General features: G+C 39.7%; 1 protein-coding gene and 1 long non-coding RNA gene across 5 annotated transcripts; one reads left to right on the forward strand and one right to left on the reverse strand.

The window, feature by feature from the left end:
• The first annotated feature begins 2,874 nt into the window (after nucleotides 1-2,874).
• On the forward strand, nucleotides 2,875-21,192 carry TMEM62 (transmembrane protein 62). Of its 3 annotated transcripts, XM_027879587.1 has the most exons (14): nucleotides 3,077-3,158; nucleotides 6,865-6,976; nucleotides 7,637-7,774; nucleotides 8,227-8,272; nucleotides 8,973-9,114; nucleotides 9,927-10,051; nucleotides 10,187-10,309; nucleotides 11,158-11,313; nucleotides 12,736-12,895; nucleotides 14,808-14,921; nucleotides 15,874-15,958; nucleotides 17,489-17,593; nucleotides 18,394-18,512; nucleotides 19,406-21,192. In XM_027879587.1, the coding sequence occupies exons 2-14, from the start codon at nucleotides 6,886-6,888 to the stop codon at nucleotides 19,730-19,732; spliced, it is 1,731 nt and encodes a 576-aa protein (XP_027735388.1). In that variant the 5' UTR covers nucleotides 3,077-3,158; nucleotides 6,865-6,885; the 3' UTR covers nucleotides 19,733-21,192. The 3 variants fall into 3 exon arrangements, 2 of the variants coding, with proteins under 2 accessions (XP_027735388.1, XP_027735389.1); XR_003570730.1 differs by lacking the exon at nucleotides 19,406-21,192 and having other exon boundaries at nucleotides 2,875-3,158; nucleotides 15,874-16,037; nucleotides 18,394-18,507; XM_027879588.1 differs by lacking the exon at nucleotides 3,077-3,158 and having other exon boundaries at nucleotides 6,500-6,976.
• LOC114055464 lies at nucleotides 9,084-25,626 on the reverse strand. Of its 2 annotated transcripts, none has more exons than XR_003570732.1 (3): nucleotides 25,357-25,626; nucleotides 24,395-24,486; nucleotides 9,084-9,775 (listed from the first exon to the last, which is right to left on the reverse strand). It is a non-coding gene; the product is annotated as an uncharacterized LOC114055464 (long non-coding RNA). The 2 variants fall into 2 exon arrangements; XR_003570731.1 differs by having other exon boundaries at nucleotides 25,110-25,626.
• Between the last annotated feature and the right edge of the window lie 1,031 nt (nucleotides 25,627-26,657).

Below are 26,657 nucleotides of genomic sequence, written 5' to 3' on the forward strand. Positions count from 1 at the left end.
GCCGCCGCCGCCGTCACCGTCACCGGGCGCTGCGCCCGCAGCCAGGGCCCGCCCCGCGCGCAGCCGCCGCGGCGCTCCGGCAGCGCCTCCCGCTGTGTCCGGGCACGGCGGGTGCCGCGGGCCGTTGGGGGGGCCGGCGGGCGAAGCTCGTGTTGGCTCTGCGCGCTCCTCTGCGGGCACCTAAAACTGCACCGCGTGGGTGTTCACTTCGCGCCCTGCCATTACGGAATCAGAGAATCGATTAGATTGGAAAAGACCTCTAAGATATAATCAAGTCCAAGCCGTGACCGAGCGCTACCATGTCAATTAGACCACGGCCACAAATGCCACATCCAGTCTTTCCTTAAACACCTCCAGGAACAGTGACTCAACCACTTCCCTGAGCAGCGTATTCCAATGTCTCATCACCTTCTCTATGAAGAAATTCTAACTAATGTCCAACCTAAACCTTCCCTAGTGCAGCTTATGTCCTGTCATCCTATCATTAGTTGCCTGGGAGAAGAGGCCGACCGCCGCCTGGCTAGCAAGATAATAATATAAGTAATTTCATATACACAGGTGCAGAGTCGCACCACTTCTGCAGACTTGGCTCCCATATGTCTCCTGTATGGGCTAAGCAAAGGCAAAATTTTGCAAACTGGGTACAAGGGTAGGATGCAACAGTAGGTTTGAGCAAAGGCCTGTCTCCAAGATTAAATTTTTTCCTCCACCTCTCCTTCCTACAGCATAGTGTAACTGTTCTGGGTACTCCGCATTTGCTACTTTTGCAGAAGGTTAAGGCATTCAGGACCTGGCCTAAGCGCTGCCGGAAGTTTTCCGGATTGTTGCAGTCTAGTTGCAGTTTCCTGTGTTTGTACCTTCTCAAGGCTGGGCAAATAGGCAAACAGCCATAGCACTGGACCTTGAGGGTATACATATCCACCTGTCCACCTATCAGATGCCTGATATCTCTATCGGGAAGACTGCCTCCTTCCATTGTAGTCTTACTGTTTTCAATCCTCCAAGAAGTTTTTCCGTGTTCTTCCATTGTCAATACAGATGGGATAAAGTTTACAGGTGACCTTTTCAGTACATTCAGTGATTTTTCTCACTGCACCTTGCATCAGACACTCTTGAAGTTCTTCTCTTATATCTTCAGAACATCTGAATGTAGGTTTCCTGTCATAGCTACCACTCATCTTCATTTTAAGTCATGCAGACTTCTTTACATTATTGTGTGTCATGAATGAAATCACTGTGTAGATATTGTCATTGAGATAGGATTAGGCATGAGACGTAAAAAAGACAAAGTGAATTTTGCCACTGAGCCACTTAACCATTAATTCAAAGCTTCATCTTGTTTTGTCTGTCCATCTTGCTGGTCTTTTTTAACAACACAGCCAACTGCTAACCAGATGCGTTTGCACAACAGCCAAGGTAGATTGTGATTACTGGAGTCCTCCACATGTTTTAGCATCAACACTAGCAATTGTATAATCCACCTTCAACATAGTTGAGCAAGAAAAGCAAGGCAGAATTCCAGGAAAGCAACAAACCCAGTCAAGTGGCAGAAGGGCTGCCTGCAGCCCCCTGTGCTGGGAGACAAGCAGCTTGCATGGCCATGTCTTTTAGCTGAATTATCAGTGTGGTTTCACTGTACTATGGTGGCTTTTATAATTTATGCTGATGTAAATCAACTGCTTTAGTTGAACAAGAATTATTGTTAGACTTATTTAACAAAATAACATAAAGACTTGGAACCCACATGCTGGGAGACAGCAAAGAAAGTGGCAGCAAACCTCTGAAAAAGCAAGCTGGCACCACTGCCCAGGCAGGAATGGCACAAAACACCAAGATCTCCATGGATACTACAGTAACAGAGGAAAGAAGAACAAAACAGAGATTCAGATCAGTTTTAATAGAGACAAAATGCTGAAGTTTGGCAGCCCTGCTAGAGACAAAATAAAATGGTGGAGCTCCAGGAAGAAAGGGAGAAAACCCCATTTGTCAAGATTACTCCTGAAGATTACCAGGATTGCTGATTGCTAGCTGTCCATTTAGAAGCAGTTGTTCAGGGTGTTCTTTGGGGGCAAGAGGGAGCAGACAATCAAGATGGAAGGCAGCTGAAAAAAATCAAAGCAAGCATACATGAAGTCCTGCAAAAGAGAGGCTAAATTATCAAGAACATCTGAAAAGAGGTGTATTATATTAATAAAGTTAACCTGACCTGAAAAGTTAAAATGCAAAAATGCCAAAAATTAAATCTTTATCCTATGACAAATCATGAGAAAATATAATGAAAATTACACAATATTGAATTAGAAACTTCTGATATCTGAAAAGTTGTTTAAGAATGCTACATTAAATATCAAAGAAAGTGACAGAAGCTTTTTCAGCTGAGCTCATGCTTATGACGGTAAAAATCTCAACAGTAAATGTGAGCACCAGTTAGGAAACAAAGAGTTAATAGCAAAGAATAACGCAGCAATTTTGAATCTGCAGTTGCTATAGCAAGGTTTTAAATGGTATATATGAAAAAGAAATGTTCAAGAGACCATAAAAAGACTGTTTAACTATGATGGGAGCAAAAAAGGTCAATTGCCTAGATGTCAGAGCAGGTAGAATTATAAATACCATCAGGGAAAAAAAGCGAAAGTTTACATGCTGTACTCGGAAGAAAACAGGATGAGACACCGCTCTCTTCGTAGGTCTGACTTTTGTTTTGTTTTAACGTAGGCGTTTCCACGCACCGCTGCGGCTGGGGCGGGGAGGAAGCGGCCGCGCTCAGGATGCAAGGAGCGCGGGCAAAGCTGGAATCCCCCGGCCTCGCCGGATAAAACGCCCGGGAGGAGAGGAACGCCCCCCTCGGCCCCGTGGGCACCGGTGCTCCGAGCCCGCCGCTCGGCCGGGCAGCCGGGGGTGGGACGCGGAAGTGCCGCTGCCGGCGGTGCTGCCCGCGGGAGGGCGGGAGCCGGGAGCGCTCTCCGGGGGCGGGCACGGTGGCGGCGCGGCGCGCAATGCTGGGGCTGGCGGCGGGGCTGCTGGCGGCGGCCGCCGTGGCGCTGCTGCTGGACTGGTACGGGCCGTCGGGGGCGCCGCCGGCCGCGGGGCAGCGCCGCCGCTGGGCCCCGCATCCCGCCCCCGGCGCGGCGGCCGCCGGCCTGCTCTGGGTCGTGCAGGTGAGTGGGGCCGGGCGGGGGCGCAGAGCGGGCACACCGGAGTTACGGGTGTTGTGCCAGGCTGCCTGGAAGATAATGGAATACATTCAGCGCCGGTAGCTCGGTGTGCAGCTTCGGTGGAGCTGCAGGTTGAGCGCTGGGGAGCGGAAGCCCGAGGCAAGAGGCCGTGACCTGGCGATCCTTTGCATGACAAAGAACGCGGGGACTTGTGACCCGTACAGGTGACACGGCAGGAGCCGACGGCCCCCAGCCTTCCTCCCTTAGACTGTGAGGGTATAAAAGCCCAGGGGTTCCTTTTTTTCGGGGTCCCTCCTCGGAGGCACCAGCTCGAGCTGTTATTTTGTTGTTAAGTAATTGCACCACGATTAAATTATTTTAAGGATCTGAACTTCTGAGACTCTTGTTATGGGAAATCTGGGGTCGAGCCGGTAAGGAAACTTGGTCTGATTGTGTGAGTATGGTGTGTGTAGCTGTGAAGGGACTTCGGTCGCAGCTCACGTGGTGTGAAGAGAGATTGCCAGAGTGGCTCCTGGATGGTCGGACAGGGAAGTTTCCTCAACAGATAAGGTGGAAGCAGTAATTAGAAATTGCCTAATTGTTACACTATATATTGCATCAGTACCTGATACTGTATTGTCTAATATACCGGTGAGAAGTGCAGGCTCTTGCCTGTCCCTTTCCCCTTCCAGAACTCAGAGAAGTTGTGTGGCTGAGAAAATGGACCGATTTTTACCAGTAGAACGTACTGGGCTATTATTCAGAAGGTTAAATGTACATTTGTTTCCAGGTTAAACATAAAATCCAAGTTAATCTGGCATAGTCCTGGAAGCAAATTGTCATGTCTGAGTGCTTCTGTGGCCTCTTCTGACTCTTGTCCCCAGAGCATTCCGGGAGCACTTAGTGTAGAACTAACCGCAAAACTGTTTACATATTTGCAGTTAATTGACAGCTGAGTTGTCACAAGGGTTGCTGTGCGTTTCCTTCGAACAAATAAGCTGCTTTTACTGTTTTGTTTTTATTCTCAAACTCAAGAACACTTTGTCCAAATGTATTAACTGCAGTCGGTGTTCTGAGTGCATGAGCTGACGCATTATTAGCCCTTTTGTTCTCTCCAGTTGCTGTGTATTTTCAAAGTAATTTTTTTTCAGTAATTTTTCCTTAAGTGACTTAAGGCTTATTTTTATTGAAGAGTCGATTTCAAGGCAAGATGTATGCTTGAATTAATGTAAGTAAAACCCCTATCTTGAGTTGGTATCTTGTGAAGAGTCAACTACAGCAGCATACAGCAGCTGCAGAGCTATAGTGATAGGCAGCATGCACAGCTCCATGCTTCTCTTGCCGTGTTTTCTCTGGTTGTGTTACTTTAAGTGCAGTTCTCCCAAGGACAGGTCACAGCACAGATAATTTAAGACTTGGCTTTACTTTCAAGTGGTTATATTCTCTTTCAGGCATGCCCTTTAACAGCTGCTTTATCGTTGACCTAACTTGGAAATTAATCAAGCACTAAATCCAGAGTTATGCCTGATGATCTTGTGGGAAACAGGCTTCAGGCTCCCTGGTGACTCCATAGGACTAGCCTAGGTCATTGGATAGAGGCCAAGATGATCCTGTAGTTCCTTGCCTTGTTTTTCCTCCCATCCACAGAACTGTCTTGTCTTAAACTGATCTAAATTTAATCTTTGTACTGCAATCTTCTACTAATTGCTCTTCCACCTTTCTTATATCAGGATTTCCTTTCTTACCCAGTGCTGAGTAGACATTGTAGTTCAGTATTTGACAAGCTTACAATTATTTCTCCTGTTTCTCTCAGGTAGATTCATTCTACTGTTGTTCTAGACCTTATAATTCTCCTTTGTTAATGCCTGCCAGTCCTGAACCACATCTTTGCTACATAAGGAATGTTGATGGTGATTTCTCCTCACCCCTTAATCTCTTCCAGTCCATTTTGATGAAAGTTACTGCCTATGGTGCAATGAGAGAGGCTAAGTAACCATATCAGTCAGAGGGAGGAGAAAGAAGTGCAGCAAGTGGGCTTTTGCCTACATTTTAGAAAATTAAATAAGAGCATTACAAGTTTTTCACCTTTCCCAATGTCTTCCATTTTATTATGGTACCTTTGGAAGTTAATTAAAAAAAAAAAAAAACAAACCAAACAACCCACTCCTCTCCCAAGATCTTGATATTTCAGGGTTTTTAGTGATGAGAGAAACTTAGTCCCAGCTCTCAGAAGTCCCAGCAGGACACTGTAACTCTTAGAACTTAAAAGTTAAGCCTTTTTAAATTTTAAACTCATATCATAGTGGGAAGCTCTTTGTAGAAAATCAAGCTTCCCAACCATGCTCTGCTGTAAGGCTGGAAATGTACATTCTCTGTAGTTACTGGTGGAGCATGAGTAAGGTTTCTGGTAAGACTTCTTTTTTTCTGCGAGAATAAAAGGTATAGAAGTTCTTATTTTCTCGATTTGATTGCTGAGATAGATGAATTGCAAATCCACCGGCTGAAGAGAAGTGAAACAAGATGTTGCATCCTTGTCAATGATTAAATGAGGTTTGATGTATTGAGACAGTTTTACTGTGCTCTTTGATTCACACTAGCTTGAATGTACCAATAGAAGTGAATATAAGGTTATGTCTAAAAGTGTTTACCTTTTTTGGTATCCAGTTCTGATCTAGGCAAAAGTTCCATGTAATTCCAAATGGGGGAATTTTCCTAAGCAGAATTAAAAAGTAAGGCATTTTGTCCCTCAGGTATTTTATCTGAATTTTTCAAAAAAGTAAAGGCTTTACAAGAACAGGTTTATTACATTGAATATAAAAGGTAATGTTTTTCTTTCCAAGTGATACTGTCAGATGAGCATGGGCATGTGCTTACTTTTTCTCAAGTATCAAACCATTTGTTTAAACAGAGGATGACAATTTATTGGTTGATTGACTGAAGTGGAATGGAATGTGGAATTGAAAGCATTCACCCAAGATTTTTTTTTTTTTTTTAATATTGTGGCTTTTCAAAGCCGTACAAAATAAAATCTTACTTGTCTAATTTTTCCCATCCTGCCCCAAATGCGTCTTCTGATGTGAAAGCTTTGAGTGGTTCAGAAACAAACAGCAACTTTTACTGTTATGTACAAGTCATATCAAGATTTCATGGGCAATCTTTGCTTCCTTGAAGGCACATGGGGTGGGATCTAAACACATTCATTAGATCCATTAAAAAGAGAATGGAGAGAATGTTAACAATCCTTCCACCCAGGTACTGGAAGGGTCACATCAGGTACAAAATAGGTTATTGGTATATTTCAAGTTCTAGGTAAAATTAAACTATTCTTGCTTTGCAGAACTATTTTGTATTCTCACTTGCAGCAAAACCACTCTGTTGCACCAGAAACTCACAGAATTTGAAAGGCAGCAGGCCACTTACAGTCATCACAACTTACTGAGGATAGCTAAGTATTTCCCCATATTATTGTATGCCCTTAGTTTTAAGGAAATTTTTTTTATGTAAATGTGATTTAGGGGTTAGAGTTGCAATATCATATGCTTGTTCTGCTTTTGTTCTCCCCTAGCCATCCAATTCTTGTGTCTCCCTGTATCCCTGATAGGAATCACTATGATTGCCCTGATGTTGCATTCTTATGTTGGCTTTGCAGAACAATCTGGGTAGCAGTAACCCTCTACTTTGGACAGTGTTTCATTCTTCTCTTTTGCAGGTGTCAGATATTCATATCAGCATGTTTCGGGATCCCAAACGAGCTCCCGACTTCGAAAAATTCTGTTCTGAAACACTTGACGTAATTCAGCCAGCACTTGTTCTAGCAACAGGTAAGCAATTCAAAAGTGTGAATTCCCTATTCAGTGTGCTGTCAGAGGAAGAGCAAATAAGCAACATTTTAGGATCTCAAGAGAGAGCTTTAAAGTGTTAAGGTGTCTTAAGCAATGGAAATGAAATTGCAGCTGAAAATAGACTGCTAGAAGCATAAAAGAATAACAACTCAAAAGAATTAGTTTCTGTTTAGTGTTCTGAGTCTGATGGTGAGTTTAGTGTGTTTTATATGTAACAGACACAATTATGCAGGATAGCTATCCCTTTCCTAATAGTTGTTGCTACACCTTAGTCCTTGCTAGCAGTTACCTTCCTTCTTGTCGTGCTATTACTGTGTGAACAGAAGTGGGAATGGTTCAAACTTTAATTGGAACTTGAAGTGATACAGAAACTGTGAAGGTAAACAAAGCTCTGTTTTGGCATGGCATTAGTGAAAGTGTTGCAGTCATGTGGTCAGTAGATGTCCGATGAGGCTGCTGCATCTACATTAGAAGGCATTTACCCTTACGGTAACCTCTTGGATGAGATACAGGAACATCCAGACTGTACTCAGGAGAATGCAGCCTTTTACCCTCGGAGGCAGGGATGCATGTCTAGTTACAGCAGTTGTATAAGCTGTGTAGGCCTCTAGTTATAATCTCACCTTTGTACACCTCCAGGTGACCTGACGGATGCTAAGACAAGAGATAAACTGGGGTCTGAGCAGGTAGAAGAAGAGTGGAAAACTTACCAGTCAATTCTGAAAAGATCAAGAGTCATGGAAAAAACCAAGTGGATAGACATCAAAGGGAATCATGGTAAGAAGGCAATGAAACATCTGTCTTTCCTGTGATTGCAGATCACAGAATACAGAGGTAAAGTGTTAGTAGTCACTACTATGTTAGTGGTAATTATGAATCAAAAGGCCTTGCCATCCACATGTCTACTGAGGGCACACTTTGTTTACAGGCACTTACTGGAGTTTTACTACCAGAGAAGCCACTAAATAACAATTTACATCCCCACAACAACTTCATCTTTGAATTGAAACTTGAATGAGAAAACTATTGCCACTTTTAGCTCAACTGCATCAAGTGTATAATGCCTTCTCTGGAGTTAGACACTCTGCTTGTCCATTATGCATTAAAAAAAAATTAGTTCTTCAGCACCTGCTTAATTCTCTGTATTTCAATACTACCAAGTTAAATACAGGGGTCAATGATCAATTTGATCTGAAAGTTTCCTCATTTCCTTTTTCTCTGCCTTACAGATTCATTCAACATTCCGCACCTGGATAGCGTTCAGAATTATTACAGGTACTTTTATTTACCGTACAGATGCCATTATATTCAAGGTCAAACTCACTAAACAATATTCTGCTTTCAGTTATCACAGTTTTTCACTGACTTTCCTATAGTCCAGGATCATGTCTGCTATTCCCTCTGTCTTTTGCATTGTCAGTTAGTACAGCAGAAGAGATTGATAAAAATCAAGATTCTTCTCTTATCTCTTATCCTTCTGTGTTTGACACTGAATGGGTTAAATCTGTCCACGTCTATAAGATGTTCTGTGCATTGTATTCAGTTTCCTCAGAAAAGTTGTGTGATATATTTTTGTAAAAGGTGTTCCCAGAGAATGCTTTTACTACTTAAAATAGGTGAAAAAAGAAAAGCAAGATAAAACTTCTCTTTTTTTTATTGTTCTTTAGGATAGGATGCTGCCTATCCTTTATCCATAAAAAAGTACTGTGTTGCTCAGGGAAAGCATATTTATGCTAACATTTTTTTAAACGTTTGTGTGCTAACTTGCTGCTTGTCTGAACATGTAACCCATGCAATGCATCTTCTTTGAAGTACAGATTATTCAATGCCATTGACTTTTAAGAAGGGACCACTGCAGTAACAAGGAGGAGCTAGATCTAATGCTTGCAAGGAGTCTTGCATTTATACTATGCAGGTCACTGTTGTCATTGCTACAAGCTTTCCTAACAGCAATATTTCCACTTTATTTTGTTAGGAAATACTCTGCCTGGCGTAAAGATGGCTCTTTCCATTACATCCACACTACCTCTTTTGGGAACTATTCATTCATCTGCGTGGATGCCACACTCAGCCCAGGCCCTAAGAGACCCTATAATTTCTTTGGGATTTTAAACACGGTATTGTATAAGTCTTGACGTTCCATCTTGCTGGCTATTTTACTTCTGTAGTGGTTTGTTTGGAATTTTTATTTGTTTCTGTGTAAAAGAATTATGTTGAATATGTATGTTTGCCGAAAAGAGTGTTTACATTTTTAAATTATTATGAATGTGGGACATTTATTTAGAAAAATTAGATTTTGAGAGCCTGCTGATACTGGGAGGCTCGCTGGACATGAAGTGGTTGATTTAATATTGGAATTCAAACAAGTAGGAGAGAAATTTTACCTCCTATGGTTAACTTGAACAGCAATGGCTGAGTAATATTTTTAAGATTCATCATCTGAGTTTATTTAGTTAAATGACTGAAGCATGTGATGCACAGGTTCTGTGGTCTGTCATGCCTGTGAAAGGTCATCTAGCAACTTAAGAAATAGTAAGGATGATAATTTTAAGGTAAAGATGTTTGTAAAATTAACTCTTTTGCTATATGAATAAGCAGTAGAAAGGATAGGAATATTGTTTACCAACATCTTTCTTCACATTTCATTTTTCTTGTGTTAGATTGCAAAGAAGGCATTGAGTGTCTGGTTTTCTTTTCCAACATCAGATTTTAGAGTTACATCTAGTGGTATAGTGGTTCACACACAGGTCCCTGAAGCAACTCAACTGAGGGTATTCTCTGTAATGGGGAAAAAAAAAGGAGAGAGAGAGAGAGAGATTAATTACATTCTTCATTAGTTTCTTTTTGCTTGCCTTTTGCTATTCTTTCACAATAGCCTAAATGTTAAACAGATTTGTTTGGTTGCCTTTCAAATACCTGTCCATTTCAGAATCAAATGGCAGAGCTGTCTTTGATGGCAACAGAAGGTCTGCACAGCAACCATACTATCTGGTTTGGCCATTATCCCACCTCAACAATCATCTCCCCAGCCCCAGGAATACGAACCTTAATGAGGTAAAGTCTTTTTATCCCGTGTGTTTTCAATCTGAAGTACATTTCTTGCCTCACTTAACATGCTTATCTCTCACTTCTCATGTTTTCTGTAGTGATATTTCCTTCCCACCCAAATAATCACAATTCTGTTATTAGTTCTGCCACAGCCTATTTATGTGGACATCTCCATACAATGGGGGGGCTCATGCCAGTGTTGCACAGTCAGCACCGTGGTGGCACTCTGGAACTCGAACTGGGAGACTGGATGGACAATAGAAGGTAAGTAAAGCCTATGTGAGTAAATTATTATACGAAGCCCACCAGGCTATACTGTGATTCCCTCCTACACTGGTGGATTTGAAAGGAGCATGAGATCAGCCTGACTGGTTATTACTATTGATGCTTTTGAAAAATGTCTTTGTGTGTAAGTTTGGGATTTTTCCCCATACCAACTGTTTGCTAATAATGTACATAATTTTTTATTAATTCCTGGTATATAGAAGTTAAAAAGGGGACATCTAAATGTCCATTTAGTATGTGTTATGTTCAAATGTATATTCAAAAACATATTCGAATGTAGATCAATAAATTATAACAAAATTCAGCATCACTACTTCAAAATATCCATGCTCTGCACTAGCTGTTAGAATTCTAGATGCGTAAGTAGTCTACCTGAGAAATGTTAGCTTAGCAGCATATCAAAACACATCTGATGCTACATGGACTATATAGTAGTATATTAGCTTTTATTCTGCAGTAATCCAAAGAAAGACACTTGTATGCATACAGGAAAAGGATACAGTGGGGTCTTGGTCCCTAACTAGAGTACCTGCACAGACACTGTAATAATGTATATTATATTTGAGTTATTTAACCTAATATTCGTCTATCTGATTCATGTGAATATTCCATAGATCTTGACTCTTGGAATTTTGAATACTGCTTCTGTGATTTATAATAAAATGAACCTAATCAGAGGTAACCAGCTGCACAGCAGAGTTGGTTAATATAGAATCAACTACAGAAGAGAATAAATGGAAAATAAATTAAGGAACTTGAGAAGCATGGGAATGAGCTGTGGATGCTCATTTGTTTGTATTAACAAATTTTTTTTCCTTTCACTGTAGGTACCGGATCCTTGCGTTCGACCACGACCTCCTGAGTTTTGCAGATCTTAACTTTGAAGAGTGGCCTGTAGTTCTCATCACCAATCCCAAGTCCTTGCTTTACAGCAGTTCTACTCATGAACCATTAGTCAGAATTCTTCATTCCACTCATATCAGGTACCCTGTGATCTCTTGATTTCACAATATTTAACTACATGTATACATATATGCAAAAAGCTTTCTTTTAAATATGTGTCCACTGTCCTCAGAATTCACTTTTCTCTGTATGATCATTCCTGAGAATTCCCTTCCTACCACATATGGGAAAAAGAAATTGTGTGGATGTTTATTTATGCACTTATTTCCCCTCAAGTCAATTGAACTTTTTTTATGTAACCAAACCTGATAGAGTTAGATTAATATGTAATCTGTGTTATTTATATCATGTGTTCATGTTGCCTCTGCCAGTTTCAGGATTTTGTGTATGTATTTTTCTAAGTGTTTTCTCTATTCACTTCAGACTTCTTAGTCTCTTGTGTTTTCAGTTTTACATGCTTTATATATTAAATCATCAGAAGCCTCTGATTTTCCAATGTTCATATTGGTTTTAAATCTACATCTTTCCATTTCTACCTCTTCTATTTAATTTTTTCATTTATATGTCAAACTTCTAAGCCCTTTTCAACATTTTGTATTTGCTGTCAGACCAATACACTTGGAGTATTACATACACAACATTACAATCAAAAGAAGTTTCATACTTTTAATTTAAGAAGTAGTATCCAGTAAGTGTCTTTCTTTCCAGTTTCCTATTCAGAACCTTCTCTGAACATTCTTATGATTATATTAAATATATGAACTGGTAGAATAGTTCACCATAACTATATGAGACTCCTTTATTTGACTGAAACTGGAATGCCTTTTGTATTACCAGAAATGAAAGGAATTATCTATGTAATAATTTGAGTCTGCATTAGCATGACCAATTCTCTGAATATAAGCACTGCCAATTGATAATACATCTTTTGGTGTCCGAGATCTGTAAAACCAGTCTTGTGTTCCACTCCATGTCTCATAAGTGCAGTTACAAAGACTGAGAAGTTACGTTCTGACTAGCGAGGAGAAAAAAATAAAAAACCCACACCAAACAACAAAAACTTCAGAGAGAGAGAGACTGGCAATTTTTAATGAAGCCATCTATAAGTGTTTGATTGTGTCTATATGTGCAGGAGGATGCATCCCACTTGTGTTAGCAAATGTTTTGACAGCAAGCGTTATAAGATTATTTCTGCCAGGACCTTATGATCTCTGTCACTTTTCTGTGTGTTCCACAGCCAGTTTTGTATCCTGTTCTTTTGTGCAGTGCCATACAGAACTACATTTTTTAACTGTAGGAAAGAGCTACTGCCATGTTACCATTAGCCTACCGTTTTAATTTCTAATGATATTTTCTACGATATTTCACCGTTCTAATTCCTAAATCTTCTGAATTCTTTAGCACAAGGTACTAAATCTTCAGGGACTTCTCCTAAGGAAGCAGTGAGAAGTCTGCAAACCCTGTAACAAATCTGTTTATTTTGCTCTTTATTCACTCCTTAGAATTCTGGCATTCTCTCCTTCTGTCATTGTCTCTGTCAAAGTCTCCATAGACAGAGTTCACTTGGGGAACGCACATCAGGTGTCTGGTCCTCTCTATGTGCTGAAGTGGAGCCCACAAAACTACAGTGAAGGGTTCCATCGCATAGATGTGACTGTCCAGGTAAGGTTGGCATTCTTTATATTTTTGTTTTTGTTGTGGTGGCTTCTCCATCACCCTTCTACATCACATAACTAGGACCAAAATACATAACAGATTTACTTTCATGTTTGTCTGATTACAAAAACATGACAGAAGACCAAGCTTGAATTGAAATTAGCCAGAGATGTCAAAAATACAGGAGAGAGTTCTTGAAGTATATAACAAGGAGAAAAGGAAAGGAAGACTAGAACAAGGCTAATGTCACCCCCATCTATAAGAAGGGCTTAAAGGAGGATTCAGGAAATTTTAGGCCCATCAGTCTTACATCAGTCCCTGGGGAAGTTATGGAGCAAATCCTTGTGGGAGGCTATCGCAAGTCAGATGAAGCACATGACGGGGAAAAGCCAACACGGATTCACCAAGGGCAAATTGTGTGCCAACAAGAACATTATGAAGTTCAACAAGGATAGGTGTAAGAACTTGCACCTGAGAAAAAGTAATACAGGCTTGCAGCACAGGCTGGGATTTACCTGGCTGGGGAGCAACTCTGGAAAAGGACCTGGCAGTTGTGGTGGACAACGAGCTCAATGTGAGTGAACAGTGTGCTTGTGCAGCAGAGAAAGCCAATGGGATGCTGGCATGCATCAACCAAGGCATCACCAGCAGAGATAAAGTCAGTATCCTGCTCTACTGAGTGCTTGTCAGGCCACACCTGGAACACCGTGCTCAGTTTTGGGCCCTGCTGTGACAGGCTGGAGAGGGTCCAGAGAAGGGCCAGAAAGATGATGAAAGGAGCAGGAAGCTGCCATGTGAGGAAGGGCTCAGAGAGCTGGCTTTGTTTAGCCTTGAGAAAAGAAGGGTTAGGGGAGACCTTATCACCATGTTCCAGTATTTAAAGGGTGGATACAAAGACGATGCAGAATCCCTTTTTACAAGGAGTCGCATAGAAAAGATGAGGGGTGCAAATTACTCCTGGGGAGATTCTGAGTAGGCACAAGAGGAAAATTTTTCAGAATGCAAACCATCAGCCATTGGAATAATCTCTCCAGGGAAATGGCAGATTCTTCAAAATGGGACACTTCTAAGATTCATCTGGACAGGGTGCTGGGCCATCTTGTCTGTACCATACTTCTGTCAGGAAAGGTTAGACCAGATGATCCTTGAGGTCCCTTCCAACCTGGTATTTCATGATTCAAGTAATTGATCAAAACTAAATTTTTAGTAATGGGCAATAATTAACTTTTATGGTTGTCTTGGGAAAAACAAATAATTGAGCGTGATCAAAGAAAATATAAAGTGGCATCATGGTAGCTCAGAAGGCAAAAGAGCTAGAATTTGAGTTTATTTCTCTTTTTTTCTACTCTGGTTGGTAACGAATTAAGCTGGTTTCTGCAATTAGAGTCTGTTTTGCCCGTGATGGCAATTGCTGAGTGATCTCTCCTCATCCTGATCTTGAACCACAAGCCTTTCATTAAGTTTTCTCTCCCTTGCCCAGCTGAGGAAAGGGAGTTAGGGAGCAAACTGTTGAATAAACGATGCACTGTTATTGTTTATCAATACCAGTTTGTGGCAGATACACCAGAAACAAAGCACAATGAAGCTTCAAAATATTTTAATATGGGCTATTACCTAGAATGGAACATTTAGAAAAAAATTGGTGGTGGGACCAGTAAACAGTCTTCCACAAGTTGCTGAATCTCTGACAAGTTCTCCTTCATATATAGCACTTTCAGACTCTGATCTTATAATCACCAAGTTACTTGAAACTGCAAAATTGACAGCAAGTAATCATTTGTAGGTAAAAGTATTTAATACAGCAGCATGCTAGAGATGCATGCATCAACTGGATCTTTCTAGAAGAGCTGCAGTGATAATTAGGAACTTGTTATTTTGTGTACTACTGGTATCTAATTGTTCTCTGATATCAATCTAGGATGCTTCAGGAAGAATTGGCACGCGGGGCCATATATTTGCTATGGAAGAAAACCTCTCTCTTCGATTTGACTTTTGGCCATCTGTGATTCTTCTCACTGACCACTATGTTCTAGTAAGTACTTTCAGCAAAACAGCTGTCATTCCATGTTGGCTCCCAGAGCTGCAGTAGGCATTTTCCTAATTCCTGGTAGACTCGAATGCAGTTCACTTTTTCCAGATATGACTCCATTGGAATTCCAAAATACTTCAAGTTTCTTAAGTTGCATGATTCAACCACAAATGTACAGCAATGGTTCATGCAAACAGTTGACCTCTTCCATTTTTGGGCATAGGTGTACACGCGTTTTGTGCAAGCAAGAAATTGAAAAGAAGCTGCTAGAAGAAGGGTAGGAAAAGGAAACATTAAATTAAAAAAAACCCTTCATTGTGATCTGTTGCAATATGTGTTCTGGCAAGAATGCTGGAAATATTCTTACCACCAGCTGCTGACATTATAGCTAGCTCCAGCAAAGAGGAAGGCAGAATTCCTGTTGACTTCAGTAAGTTCCAGGTCATATCCAGATGTGTCACAGCTCAGTTCATGCAAAGAATGCATGTCATAATAGTTTAGGTGCACTTTTAGAACAATGCACTTTTAGAACAAAGAAGGTCCACATGACCGCATTCATATTATAATTGGCTCAAAGTTATTATCTGAGTTTTGTTAATCAGTAACAGACGCTCTACACTGTCTTGAATTGCAGTTCCCTTCAGCACTCAAAAAAAGTGTTGCCTAGGAAGTGTATTTGCACTTTTTCAATGGATGTGTTTTACAACCCCCATTTTTTTTTAAAGATTCAGGTCTATCGCTTTCAGCCATTCAACTGAATGCAAGTCAGTATGATACAAGTTCAGTAACTTGGAAACTTTGAAGTTTCTTTTTACTCCTCATTTCAATGACACCATCGAGCTTTGAATATGTGTTTCAGTTAGAAATCTTTGTACCATTCTATCAATGCTCATAAGGAATGCTCCAAGGCTGCCATTACTCCACAGCTGGCTTAGAGTCAAAACTGTCGTTTCAGGCTCGTGTGCTCTTTGGGCTGATTGTGCTGGTTCAGATCACCTTGCTTGTTGTTTTCAGATACCTCCAAAAGCCAGTACTCAAAGGTATGAACCAATGTTTGTGGGTTTTAGAGAATCTGTTTTCCCCTAAACTTTTTACTGTTTATCTGTGTGCTAACAATAGGTAAGTGATTGTGCTGTTCATGACCATATGCATTTTGCATCTACTACTGTGGGGTTCAGTTGGTTTCTCAGAAGCTGCTGTTTTGCATTTAAGGGTACCTGGAAGACCTCCAATATATCAAATAAAGTAAATTAAAAACTAAAAACCTGAGCAGGCATCTTTGTTTAAACAACAATTCAATTGACTAAAGTCTTATTTTAATTTTTTCCAATGCATAGAGAAAGGAATGTTTTATTTTGTATTAGTTCTGTACATGTGCTTGTTTCACTACAGTTCTCACAGAATTCTCTGTCGCCTGAGTGGAGAAACAGATTTCCTTCTGCAAAGACAATTTTGTTAATTTTTTCATAGAACATGGACAGGATTGGGTCTTTCTCAATATTAAGGCCAGTTCTTGCATAACATGTTGGTTTTTCTGTGATAAATCTGATAAATGAAAATTAGTAATGTGAAGCTTGTGTGCTTATCCTTTAAACAATTATTTGAACCACACCTTACTAATAAGATTTTTCTGGAAGCCACCTCCCTTCCTGTTCATATCGGTGTCTGTCCCTTCCTTTATACTCATAATCACGTAGCATCCTGAGGTAACTACAGCAACTGCTTACATAGTAAAAGAATAGATTTTCAGTTGCCTTTATGGAATTCAGCAACTAAAAATGAAAAGAGCTCACTCTGTGATCAGCTAGGTCCCTGTGGACCATGGCAAATGTTTTACAAATTAGTGAACAAGTCTGTTAGGGCTGTTGATTTCCAAAGGTCAAGCTTGCCCTCTGGGGGTTAATTCTTTGTGAGAAGGGCAGCCACAAAATAGGTGAAACTCCACAAGCTAACTTCTATAGGAAGGCTCGCTTCGTTTGAGTCTATTAATTGTCTGCTTCAATTAGAAAGTTAATACTGCTTTTTTCTGCTAACACACTTGTCAGAATACTGTCATTTCAATGCCTAGCCTTCATGTGATCTGAGTTGCTATCAGATCTCACTAAGTAGATTCAATTAAAAAAAAATTGTTAATCTAGTCCATGCTGACCTGTCTTTCTGGGTTTGCACAGTTACTGTTTTGATTTTCTTACTTTTCCTTTAATATGTACTTTGTCCATGTTTTTCATTCTAGATAACTTCAATTTTGGGTATAGAGTGTTCTATGTTATTTACATACAGTAATTGTATTCATTTAGCATGGCAGCTTCCTATGCTGTTTTTAATAAAGATTTGTGAATTTATCAGTTCCTTACCTTCAGTTATCACAGTAATAGGAGAAATGCATTCCTTTGCATTTGTTCTGTAGACATACCAAATATTACTATATTCCTTATTTAATAGAACGAGTACATAATGTGCAGATTTGTTTCAGAAAGACCAGTACTTTATATCCATATATATATATATATATATGGGAAGTGGGTTGCAACCTGAATTAAGTGTATTTTTCTTAAATGTGTTCTCTTTAGAAAAGCCAGGATTACTTACTCTGACTTCATACTCACTTCATGTCTTCAGTAAAATGAACACCTTCTATTACTCAATTCTGGTTCTGAATTTGTACACCATTCTGGGTAAGTAGCATAGAGTACTGGAGGACATAAATTAGTATTTTGAAATTACACATCATATCCTGATGAAAATTCAGACTTCTAACATTCTGGAGAATGATAAAAATCTGCTTCAGTTACAAAATCTATGTGGAACTTGAAAAGTTTATGTCCAAAGAGACTAAAGGTTTATTTATAAGATCCTAACTTAGAACCCCTGAATTAATTAAACACTTAAATTGTTAAATTGGTGTAAAATGAGTATATGGAGGGCACATTTCACATGAGGTGTCACTAAGGCATCTCAGCTCTCATGCTACAATTTTAGCTTATTCTTCTCTGATATTACGTTACTAAAATAGCGACTTTCTTGGCAGTCACCGTAATATGCATAACATAGAACAGCCTGCCTATTTTAACTTCTGTGCTGAGCCAAGCTGGGATTGTTTGTGACCATGTTTTTTTCATATGTCTTACTGTAATTCTGGGAAAAAGCTAACTTTTGATAGGATTTGCCTTTTCACTTCTCTCATGAGGAAGATCTTATATGTGGTGTTGAAAATTGTCACAGATGAAACAAAAGTATTTTTGTTGCATGCCATAACTCTCTGGTATACTGTGATATTTTCACATGCAAAATGTTCACCCTTTTGTTGTTTGTTGAAGATGAAAACATAAGGCTTATTACTATGGAGAAGCAATAGAGGAGTCACTTACCCCAGTAAACCGCTTTGTGCTCAGGAGAACAAAAGGCCATGTGGCGAAGGGCCATGTCTGTGTCGTGTTTCCTGATGGCGCTGTGTGTTTGGCTTCCTCTCTTGCAGGACCGTGGTTTGTAGGTGAGCTGATAGATGGCCAGTGGGGAGCCTGCTTTTCCTTCGGGGTGTTCGTTGGTGGTTCTTTCTTACAGGGCAGCATGACATTTGTGGTTGGGATTTTACAGGTATGTATTTATAAAAATTCAAGCTAACAAACTGCTTTTTTCTGGGATTTTTTTTCCAATTTTTTTTAATAGTTTTATAAAGAGTCTGGGAAGGACAGAGGAGGTTAATGGCCATGCCTGACTACAACAGATCTTTCTTATCTTTCTGCTAATTTAAAGGGCAGAAAGGAAGGAGGTTGTGCATTATTTTCTTTAACTTCTCTTGTCCCCTATGTGATGTTGCTTTGGACGTGGATGTCTGGATTAAGAGGCCATCTCTATAGATTTACTGCTCTAAATTTTCTATTTTTGTCCTCAGCTCATGCACAGCTTGCAGTGATGAAGCAAAATAAACTGAGTGGCCAGGGCAGCCCTTGCACCCTGAATAACTCTTCAGCTCAGTAGGTGTCACTCTCCAAGCACACAAGTCCAGTTTTCCCAGCAGTGGTTTCCCCAGCTGCCATTCATCTGAAAGAGAATTGGCATTTAAGCCAGACCAAGCCAGTGTCTCCTCCTTCGTATTCCCTCCCTTATACCAGAGCTAGGAGTTGTTTGGCACCACAGTGGGCTGGGTCAGAGAGCTGAACTGACATGATGATCTTCTGTTTTTACCGTATTAGCCTTTGCCAAGTCTGTCTCCCTGAATCAACTCCAAGAGAGGTCAGATGCACTTCAGTGCCTCTCATTGCAAGTTTGCGGACAGGAATGCTTGGCCTGAGACTGAGGCACAGGCACTATCAGCTCTATTAGCTGCAGAGTCTTGGAAGCACGTCCTGAGGTTCCATCTCTGAAAATTGTACTCAACCCATAGAACGGGACAGTTTTATGTGCTTGTATCTTTCCATGCCCTCATATGGGTTACCCAGAACACTTGTCTGGCTTACTGTCATAGTTTTCTCTGCTCTTTTTTTCAGATGTTGTTTTTCAACCTGCCATTAATGGCCTATCTGTGCTGGTGCCTGTTTTTGCGGTGCCGGGGTCACAGCTTCCGCTCTCACATCCGTCACGTCCGAAGCCTCCCAGCTGTGCTTGTTCACCTGGCCATGGCACTCCTCCTGGCCTGGCAGCTCTATTCCTGCTATTTCCTCCAGCGAACCTATGGGACCTTGGCTTTCTTCCTCTCCCCGATGAGAATGTGGCTGGTGGCACTGACCTCAGCTCTCATTTATAAAACCTGGACACTGAAATCATCTGAGCTCAGAACTTATATAGTAGAAATGAAAAACTGTCAGTGCTCCTGAAGTACAGTATAAGTATTCCAAATTCTTTGTCTTAAAAACTGTGAAGGTACAACCTATTGTTTTGTGATGCTGGAATTCCATGCAGCTCAACCATTAGGTGGTAAGATCTGAAGTTGCACCTGCACTGCTACAGAACTGTATTAAATAGTAAATGTACAATATTTAGTACATACTTTTCTTGTATTATACCATATAGTGTATAATATATGTTATATAATACAGTTACACATTCAGTCAAATGTATAATAGTGGTTTTTTGGTGATACAGCATATGAATATGTCTGGACATGTTTGTCTATTACTGTGAACAGAAAAACATTTTTGATTTATTAAATTTTTTATTTTTATAATGCTGGGAAAAGTGAGCACAGATCTTGAAATGAGCTTCAGGATTTTTGCTTAACTTTGATTTTTATTTCAAGATTTACAAGATTTTTACAAGACTAACTGCAAGACTAGACCAGATGTCTTTATGAAGTCATAGTGGCTGCAGAAGTGCTATGGTGGCTTTCACAGCAAGAGTCCTATGCAGATACACTTTCAGTGCATAATGCTGTTACAGGTTACAGGCTGTTGGGTGTGTATATGTGTGTTTGTGGTCATGTTTACCTGAGCTGTGGCCTATTGCTCATTTCCAATTCTCCAACACCCAACCAGTGAAAAGACAGTGAAAGATCAATGTTGCTGGGATTCTCAGCTGTAGTCAGAGTTCAGCTTCAAAGCCATGGAGACCCTGTCCTCAGGATGGGAGATCCTGGAGGAATTATGTGGTCTGATGCCTACAGTGTCTGTAACTGAGCAGGTCAGGCCTGCGTTTCTGGGTCTCAGGCAAATGCACTAAAGAGTGACCTAAGGAAACTCATTTTTTTGTTTTCACTTTTTTCGAAGTCCGAGAATGATAATACAATTAGTTACATTTATGAAGAACGTAAGGATCCAGAGCCAAGAGAGCCGAGGTGCCTTGATTTGTGAAGGAAAACACTGAGTTGCTTTAGAGAAGACTGCTGTGAGTGGAACATTTAAAATACTTCAGGTAATTTTACAGTAATTTATTTATGGCTCCTTGAAAGAAAAAGGAGAGGTAACTTAGGGCTCCTGTGACTGTAGTAGAATATAGGAAAATAAATTGAATTGGAAGAAAATGTTAACTAAATCAAAGACTTTTTGTTCTTTCTAAAAGGTGACAGTTTTTCTACTCTTTAATTTGTATTCTTCAATGATTGATGATATAATAGAGCTCTTATTTGCATAAGTTAAATACACTGTTAAGACAGTACAGAATGTCATTTGTTGCTACAGAAGTTTGTTTTGCAAAGCTGTTAGAAAATCACAGGGCACAAAATCTGTTTGTGAGAAATGCTACTGAAAAATTAATAATGACATTTCACAATTACTTTTATGTGATAAGGGAGCATAAGAACTGGCAATAAAATACTTCATATTTCTACCCTGTGTCAAGACTGTGTTCTGAAGTGAGACTTTTCTTGTGGTGGTGTTAGCAGTCAATTGCAACATAAAAAAACCTCAATGTAATCATATTTCTGTAGACTTAAAAATCTTACAGTCTGTCAAATACTTATGTTTTGGCTCTGTGGGCTGTGTTTGGTAGATGGACGGAATTCTGTTAAAGCTCTCTCAATGCAATTCTTAGCGTGGCAAGCAAAGATGTTTTGTTTGTAGATACATTATCCCTGGCTCCAGCAACCCAAATAAGAATCACATGCTCCTAATGTGGTTGATACGTGAATTATATATGTATGTGAGAATAGTATAATAAATTTTGAGAGAAAGGGGCTATCCTACTGTCCTGCTGTCACAGTGAAGAGCACATTGTAGAAGCTTAGAGCACTACCCTACACAGGAAGCATCTCTGACCTTATGCTCTACAGACACAGCTATTGCAGGTTTTTGTTGCCTAAGACAAGTAAAACTTACTTTGTCTCATGTTAATTTGGATTTTCTCCTCCTTAAACGGTTTTCCAATATTCTAAAACTTTAGTAGGAAAATCCTAACTTGAGCTGTACACTTTAACACAGGAAGATTTTATTTACCAATACTCTCTTTGAAATGTCTTAATTCTTTATATCTCAGTTATTAGAGGCTAACCCCCTTGTCTGTGCTTCCAATTCAGCAGTCCCTATCATGTAGGCAAGTGGTTGCCCAAGTTAACTATAAGTAACAAAATTCACAGCACAGGATGTTTTCCCTTCAAATTCAAACAAAATAAATGGGTTCCATAAAATGAGGCCCATCTCCCAGAATCACCACTAACTTAAAGAACTACTAATAACTGGACAAACCTCTGACAACTATGCAGGTAAATAGATAAAATTATGATAAATCTGGGAACCACCCTTTTAAAAAAACTAGATTTGCTCCTCTGTTGGCCTGCGGTGCCCAGAAGGCACAAATCAACATAGCAGAGTGAAGCAAGACATTCCAGTGATAACAGGTCTGGGGTTGTCCTGATGAATTGCCTGGGTTTGGTCTTCTTTTAAAATAAAGCTCTTCTGCTCTCTAAAAGGCTACATCTGTACTGAGGAGATAATACAATATTGTGCTGTAATATATCAGCATTTACATCAGTCAGCATCAGTGTAAGATTTCGTAGTGTTACATGATTTGTGGCATTTTTTTCCAGTTTATGGATGAGTAGTGGATAAAAATATTTATTGATTTTTCTATTTGAACAGAAGCAAATGCCTTTGGCATTCATTCTTTCTGGCATATAGTTATCTTTTTTTTTTTTTTAAATAGTACTGCTGTTTCAGGGTAAACATGAGAATTCAAAGGTCTGTTGAAGTCAACAGTCCTTCACAAGCTCTTTGTTAGGACAAATCAGAACTATGTGATGTGAGCAAAACAAGTGACAGATTGTGCAACCAGACTGCTGAAGTAAGTACTGTACATACTGCTGGGGGACATTAGTATGATCTGTGACAAATCAATCTTTCATAGTATAAAAGCTGCTATTACAATACTCTAGGGCTGTTTTGGTGTGGATTTTTAATCTGTATGGAGAAGCTCCTTTAAAATAGTTAATTCCCATTTGAAACTACCTAAAAGTACACTTGAAATTATTATTCAGAAAGAAAAAAAAAACTGACAGTGTCTTCCAAATGCATTTGGTTGTCTTTTTGGTTTTCCTTTAGAAAAAGCATATGTAATTTTTCGCGTTGCTGTTTGCTTATGAAGGAATTATTGTGTTCATGGGTGAATTACATCCAAGATGCTGTGAAATGCATAACATAAATAGGAAATAGTTAACAATTTGCCCAGAGAGTTACAGGGAATGAGAAGGGGATTATGACACAGGGTCCTGCCTTATTGTTACAAACTGTGAGATATGTGAAAATTTTCCTAAGAAAGGACGTTCTTTGATGTTTAATCTTTTCTATACTTTCACACCAAATCAACAAGAAAGAAGATTTAATCCATGAAACAGCAGTGAACAAGCCAGCTCTAAGCCATGTCCAGGTGCTAGAAAAGCAAATTACTTGTTGGCCTTGATAGCTGAGGGCTTGGCGTGCTTCACAGATCTCAGGCACAGTGGGAGGTAACAAAGCTTGGGAAGAAGGATGTACCATTGATGGCGGACATGAAGAATGGAGAATTTACAGGCCACAAGGACATTTGGCAGAACCCCCAAGATAAGGAAGAAACTAATTAGGCCAACTCAGCAGCTGTGCTGAAATCAGCTCTGACTGGGTAAAAGGTAATTCCGGCAGGGGGAGATCGTGACCACTGACCCACAGACCACTGACCCAAGAAACCCACCGACTCAAGAGGAAGACTGAGCATACAGACTAGTTGCCGTGAGAAACAAGAGAATTATTAATAGAAGATTGAACAATAATTAATAAGAGACTATGCAGCTTGTAGCAAAGGAACACTAATTCCTCTGTTTGCTAAAATGTGTAACTAGTAAAAACTATAACAATGTCTCCTTTCTAAACTAGAGTATGTGTCTGTGTTTAGAGAGCTCCTGAACACCAGCCCAAACAAGCCTCTGAAGGTTGGCGGTTAAAAATGTTACAACTAACTTGAGAAATTGTGTCCTCTGCATGAACTTAGCAGGTTATAATGTGAAAACCATGGTTTACTTTGACTGTTCCCATCTTATTTTTCCCCCCCCCCCCCCCCCCCGAGGCACTTGACTAATGCTGCTAGAACTTGTATTGTCCTCCATAGCTTACCTAACTACAGGCATGCTGCTGCAATCAGGCTGCCTTTATTACAGTAAAGAATCAATACCTCAGCATGATCTCACTCTGGATCACCCCTCACATCACTGCTCTTAATAGATTTATGACTTGTGTGGATTACTAAGCAATTGCTGTAAAAATAATAGTGCTGGGAATGTTATAATTTTATCACAGTGTGTTTCAGTTGTGAAAAATAACTTCCTAGAGGATGATTACTTCTGAAAGGTGTGTCAACTCACAGTGCCAGACACGAGCTCACTCCGGACTAGCTCTTCAGCAAAGATTGTTAAAAAGAATAAAATTTGTACTTTGGACAAACAAATGTTACTTTGGAAACATAAATATATTAAACTGAGCCTTTCACCCATAACATATCAAAGGAAGATAACCATTTTAACACCTGTTCAGTAGTGGTTATTATGATTGTTTTCTTACATTCACACAACACAAACTCACCACAGTTCATAGCTGAAGTCTCTTTTGAAATATACAGGTATTTAATTATCTTGCTTTGAATACTACCCTATGTATACTTCCTTCCCAGCAGGCTGAAATAAAAGAGAACAGTCCTCTGTTTTAAGAATAAAAGACATTTCTCTCAAAACAGGCTGTTGAAATGGAAATAAAATTGATAGATTGGAGGATGCCATATATAGGGAAATGCATGTTATAGGACATTGTAACTTTTATGTGGGTTAGCGCTCAAAGGTAGAAGAAAATAGGAAAACACCATGGTGACACCATGCCCCAAAAAGCACCAAGTACTCTCATTTGTAAAAATATTTTTGCATCAATAACGATTTTCAGAAGCAGCAGCAATGAAGCCTCAGGTTAAAGCCAGATTTGCTGCAGGGTATGTGTGTGTTTTGGTTGGTCATGTGGAGGAGTTAATGGAGTGTTAATGGTTGGTCATATATTTGGAGTGGGCTGTTTTCTTTTGCATTTACATATTTGCTTTAAGAATGAACTGTAAGGACGAGGAGGCTTATTCCGAAAGATTAAATGTGATAGAGTGCATTAAGGCTAATCTGCCTGGCAGAAACTGAATGCAGAACACAGGGTGCATAGAGTGATGGTGACATTGTTTCAATCTGAATGTTCCTATCAGGCTTATGCATGTAGGAGGGAATAAAGAAAGGAAAGGGGACAATGGGCACATCAGCACACTTACTGGGGACACTGTTTGGAAAGGCTGTATTCTCATCAGCACCCTCCTCATTAAATTCAGTTGACAGGAATCCAAATCTAGAGACAGTGCTCAGGATCACTGCATTTCTTGCTGCCTCTCATTCTAATATACACACCAATTACCAAGCCATACAAGCCTACACTGCTTAACTTTCACAGTTAAGTTATTCACCTATAAATTATTCACCTATAAACAATCAATATGCAGGAATTAATAGAATTTTGCTCACCTCTTGCTTTCTGTCTTCCGTTTGCCAACTATGACAACATACTGAAGTTAGTGCATAAAAATTTTGGCTTCTCTTCCAGTGTTCTTGAAATGAAGTACCATGAGAAAGTTAAAAATGCATTGTAGTACAGGACAGGATACAGAACTTATGAAAAATGAGGGAATAACCAAACCTACAGAAACCAAGAATTGTGACTGGAGAAGCAGGAACAGGAGGAAATTATAAATCAAATTACAAAGCCAAGGACCAACTTTATCTGAACTTTGTGCTCATTAACACAGTCACATATTTTAGACAATCTAATGCTATACTCCAGGTCTCTTCTCCTCAAAGTTTATGGCAAACATCACTGCATGCTTCCTTCTTTCAGGGCCAGCTTAGGCACTACAAAATAAAAAGACTGTTTTTCATATTGCTCACAACAATATTAGGCAATTCTGATACTTGTCTTACTTTCCACAGCACACAAAATTATTTTCTTGCAGCGTTTCTTTCCCAGTCCTTGGATTCCATTTAGTTTGGCCTGGGTAGTGACTTAACGCATAACCCCATTCTGTGGACAGTTCAGCTGACTGTTCATTTTTCAAGAATCCCCACTGAGATGGTAAAAGAGCATTGTTAGACTAAAAATTCAGAGCCAAGAGAAGTTACTGAGGGAACAGAAAATCAAGTGTCTGCAACATTACCTCTGTCACTGGGCAGCCTGTTTTGAGATTCTCTGTCTGTCACCTTGGAGAGGTGAAAACCACAGTAAAACTAGTGAAAATTAGGTGATTATAACAAAAATAAGATACAGTGGATTTAGAAAAGGAATTCTAAAAAGAAAACTTCATTTAAGTCTGGAATGCAAAGATTGAGAAGAATAAATAAGGATCACCCTACACCTGAACTATCTCTGATTAAGGTCTCAGGTTGCATGCAGAGGGACCTGTAAATGAATTAGGTTTCAAGTGCTCTGAAAACAGAGGATATGATACAATAAAGAGAAATGGACAAGATAGATCAGTGGAAATTTCCTTCAAATGGCAAATGGAAATACCTTTGGTATTAGAGACTTTGAATTCTAGAACTGAAATTTTTATTGCAATTATCTGGAAAAAAATAGGAATAGTTATGTTCTGAAATGATTAACTGGATTGATTGGACTGTCAGGGAAAACTTACACTAGTAAATTAAAAATTCCTAGAGAAGTTCCTGGGCACTGAGACAATCTAGCATGGGAATGATGCACATCTACACCAGTAAATTCTTCTAAAACCAAAACTAGGTGGCTGTATACAAATTACTTACTGGAAATTGTT

Source organism: Empidonax traillii, unplaced genomic scaffold, assembly GCF_003031625.1.
Source record: "Empidonax traillii isolate 1590-97213 ecotype Southwest subspecies unplaced genomic scaffold, ASM303162v1 scaffold56:size2478089, whole genome shotgun sequence".
Lineage (NCBI taxonomy): Eukaryota > Metazoa > Chordata > Aves > Passeriformes > Tyrannidae > Empidonax > Empidonax traillii.

What these genes read in the sequence shown, in the direction of transcription:
- TMEM62 (XM_027879588.1), top strand. Translation starts at nt 6,790, where the DNA reads ATGTTGGCTTTGCAGAACAATCTGGGTAGCAGTAACCCTCTACTTTGG. An exon ending in AGCGTTCAGAATTATTACAG is followed by an intron (nt 8,273 to 8,972) that starts GTACTTTTATTT and finishes TTATTTTGTTAG; the next exon opens with GAAATACTCTGCCTGGCGTA. An exon ending in TTGTGGTTGGGATTTTACAG is followed by an intron (nt 18,513 to 19,405) that starts GTATGTATTTAT and finishes TCTTTTTTTCAG; the next exon opens with ATGTTGTTTTTCAACCTGCC.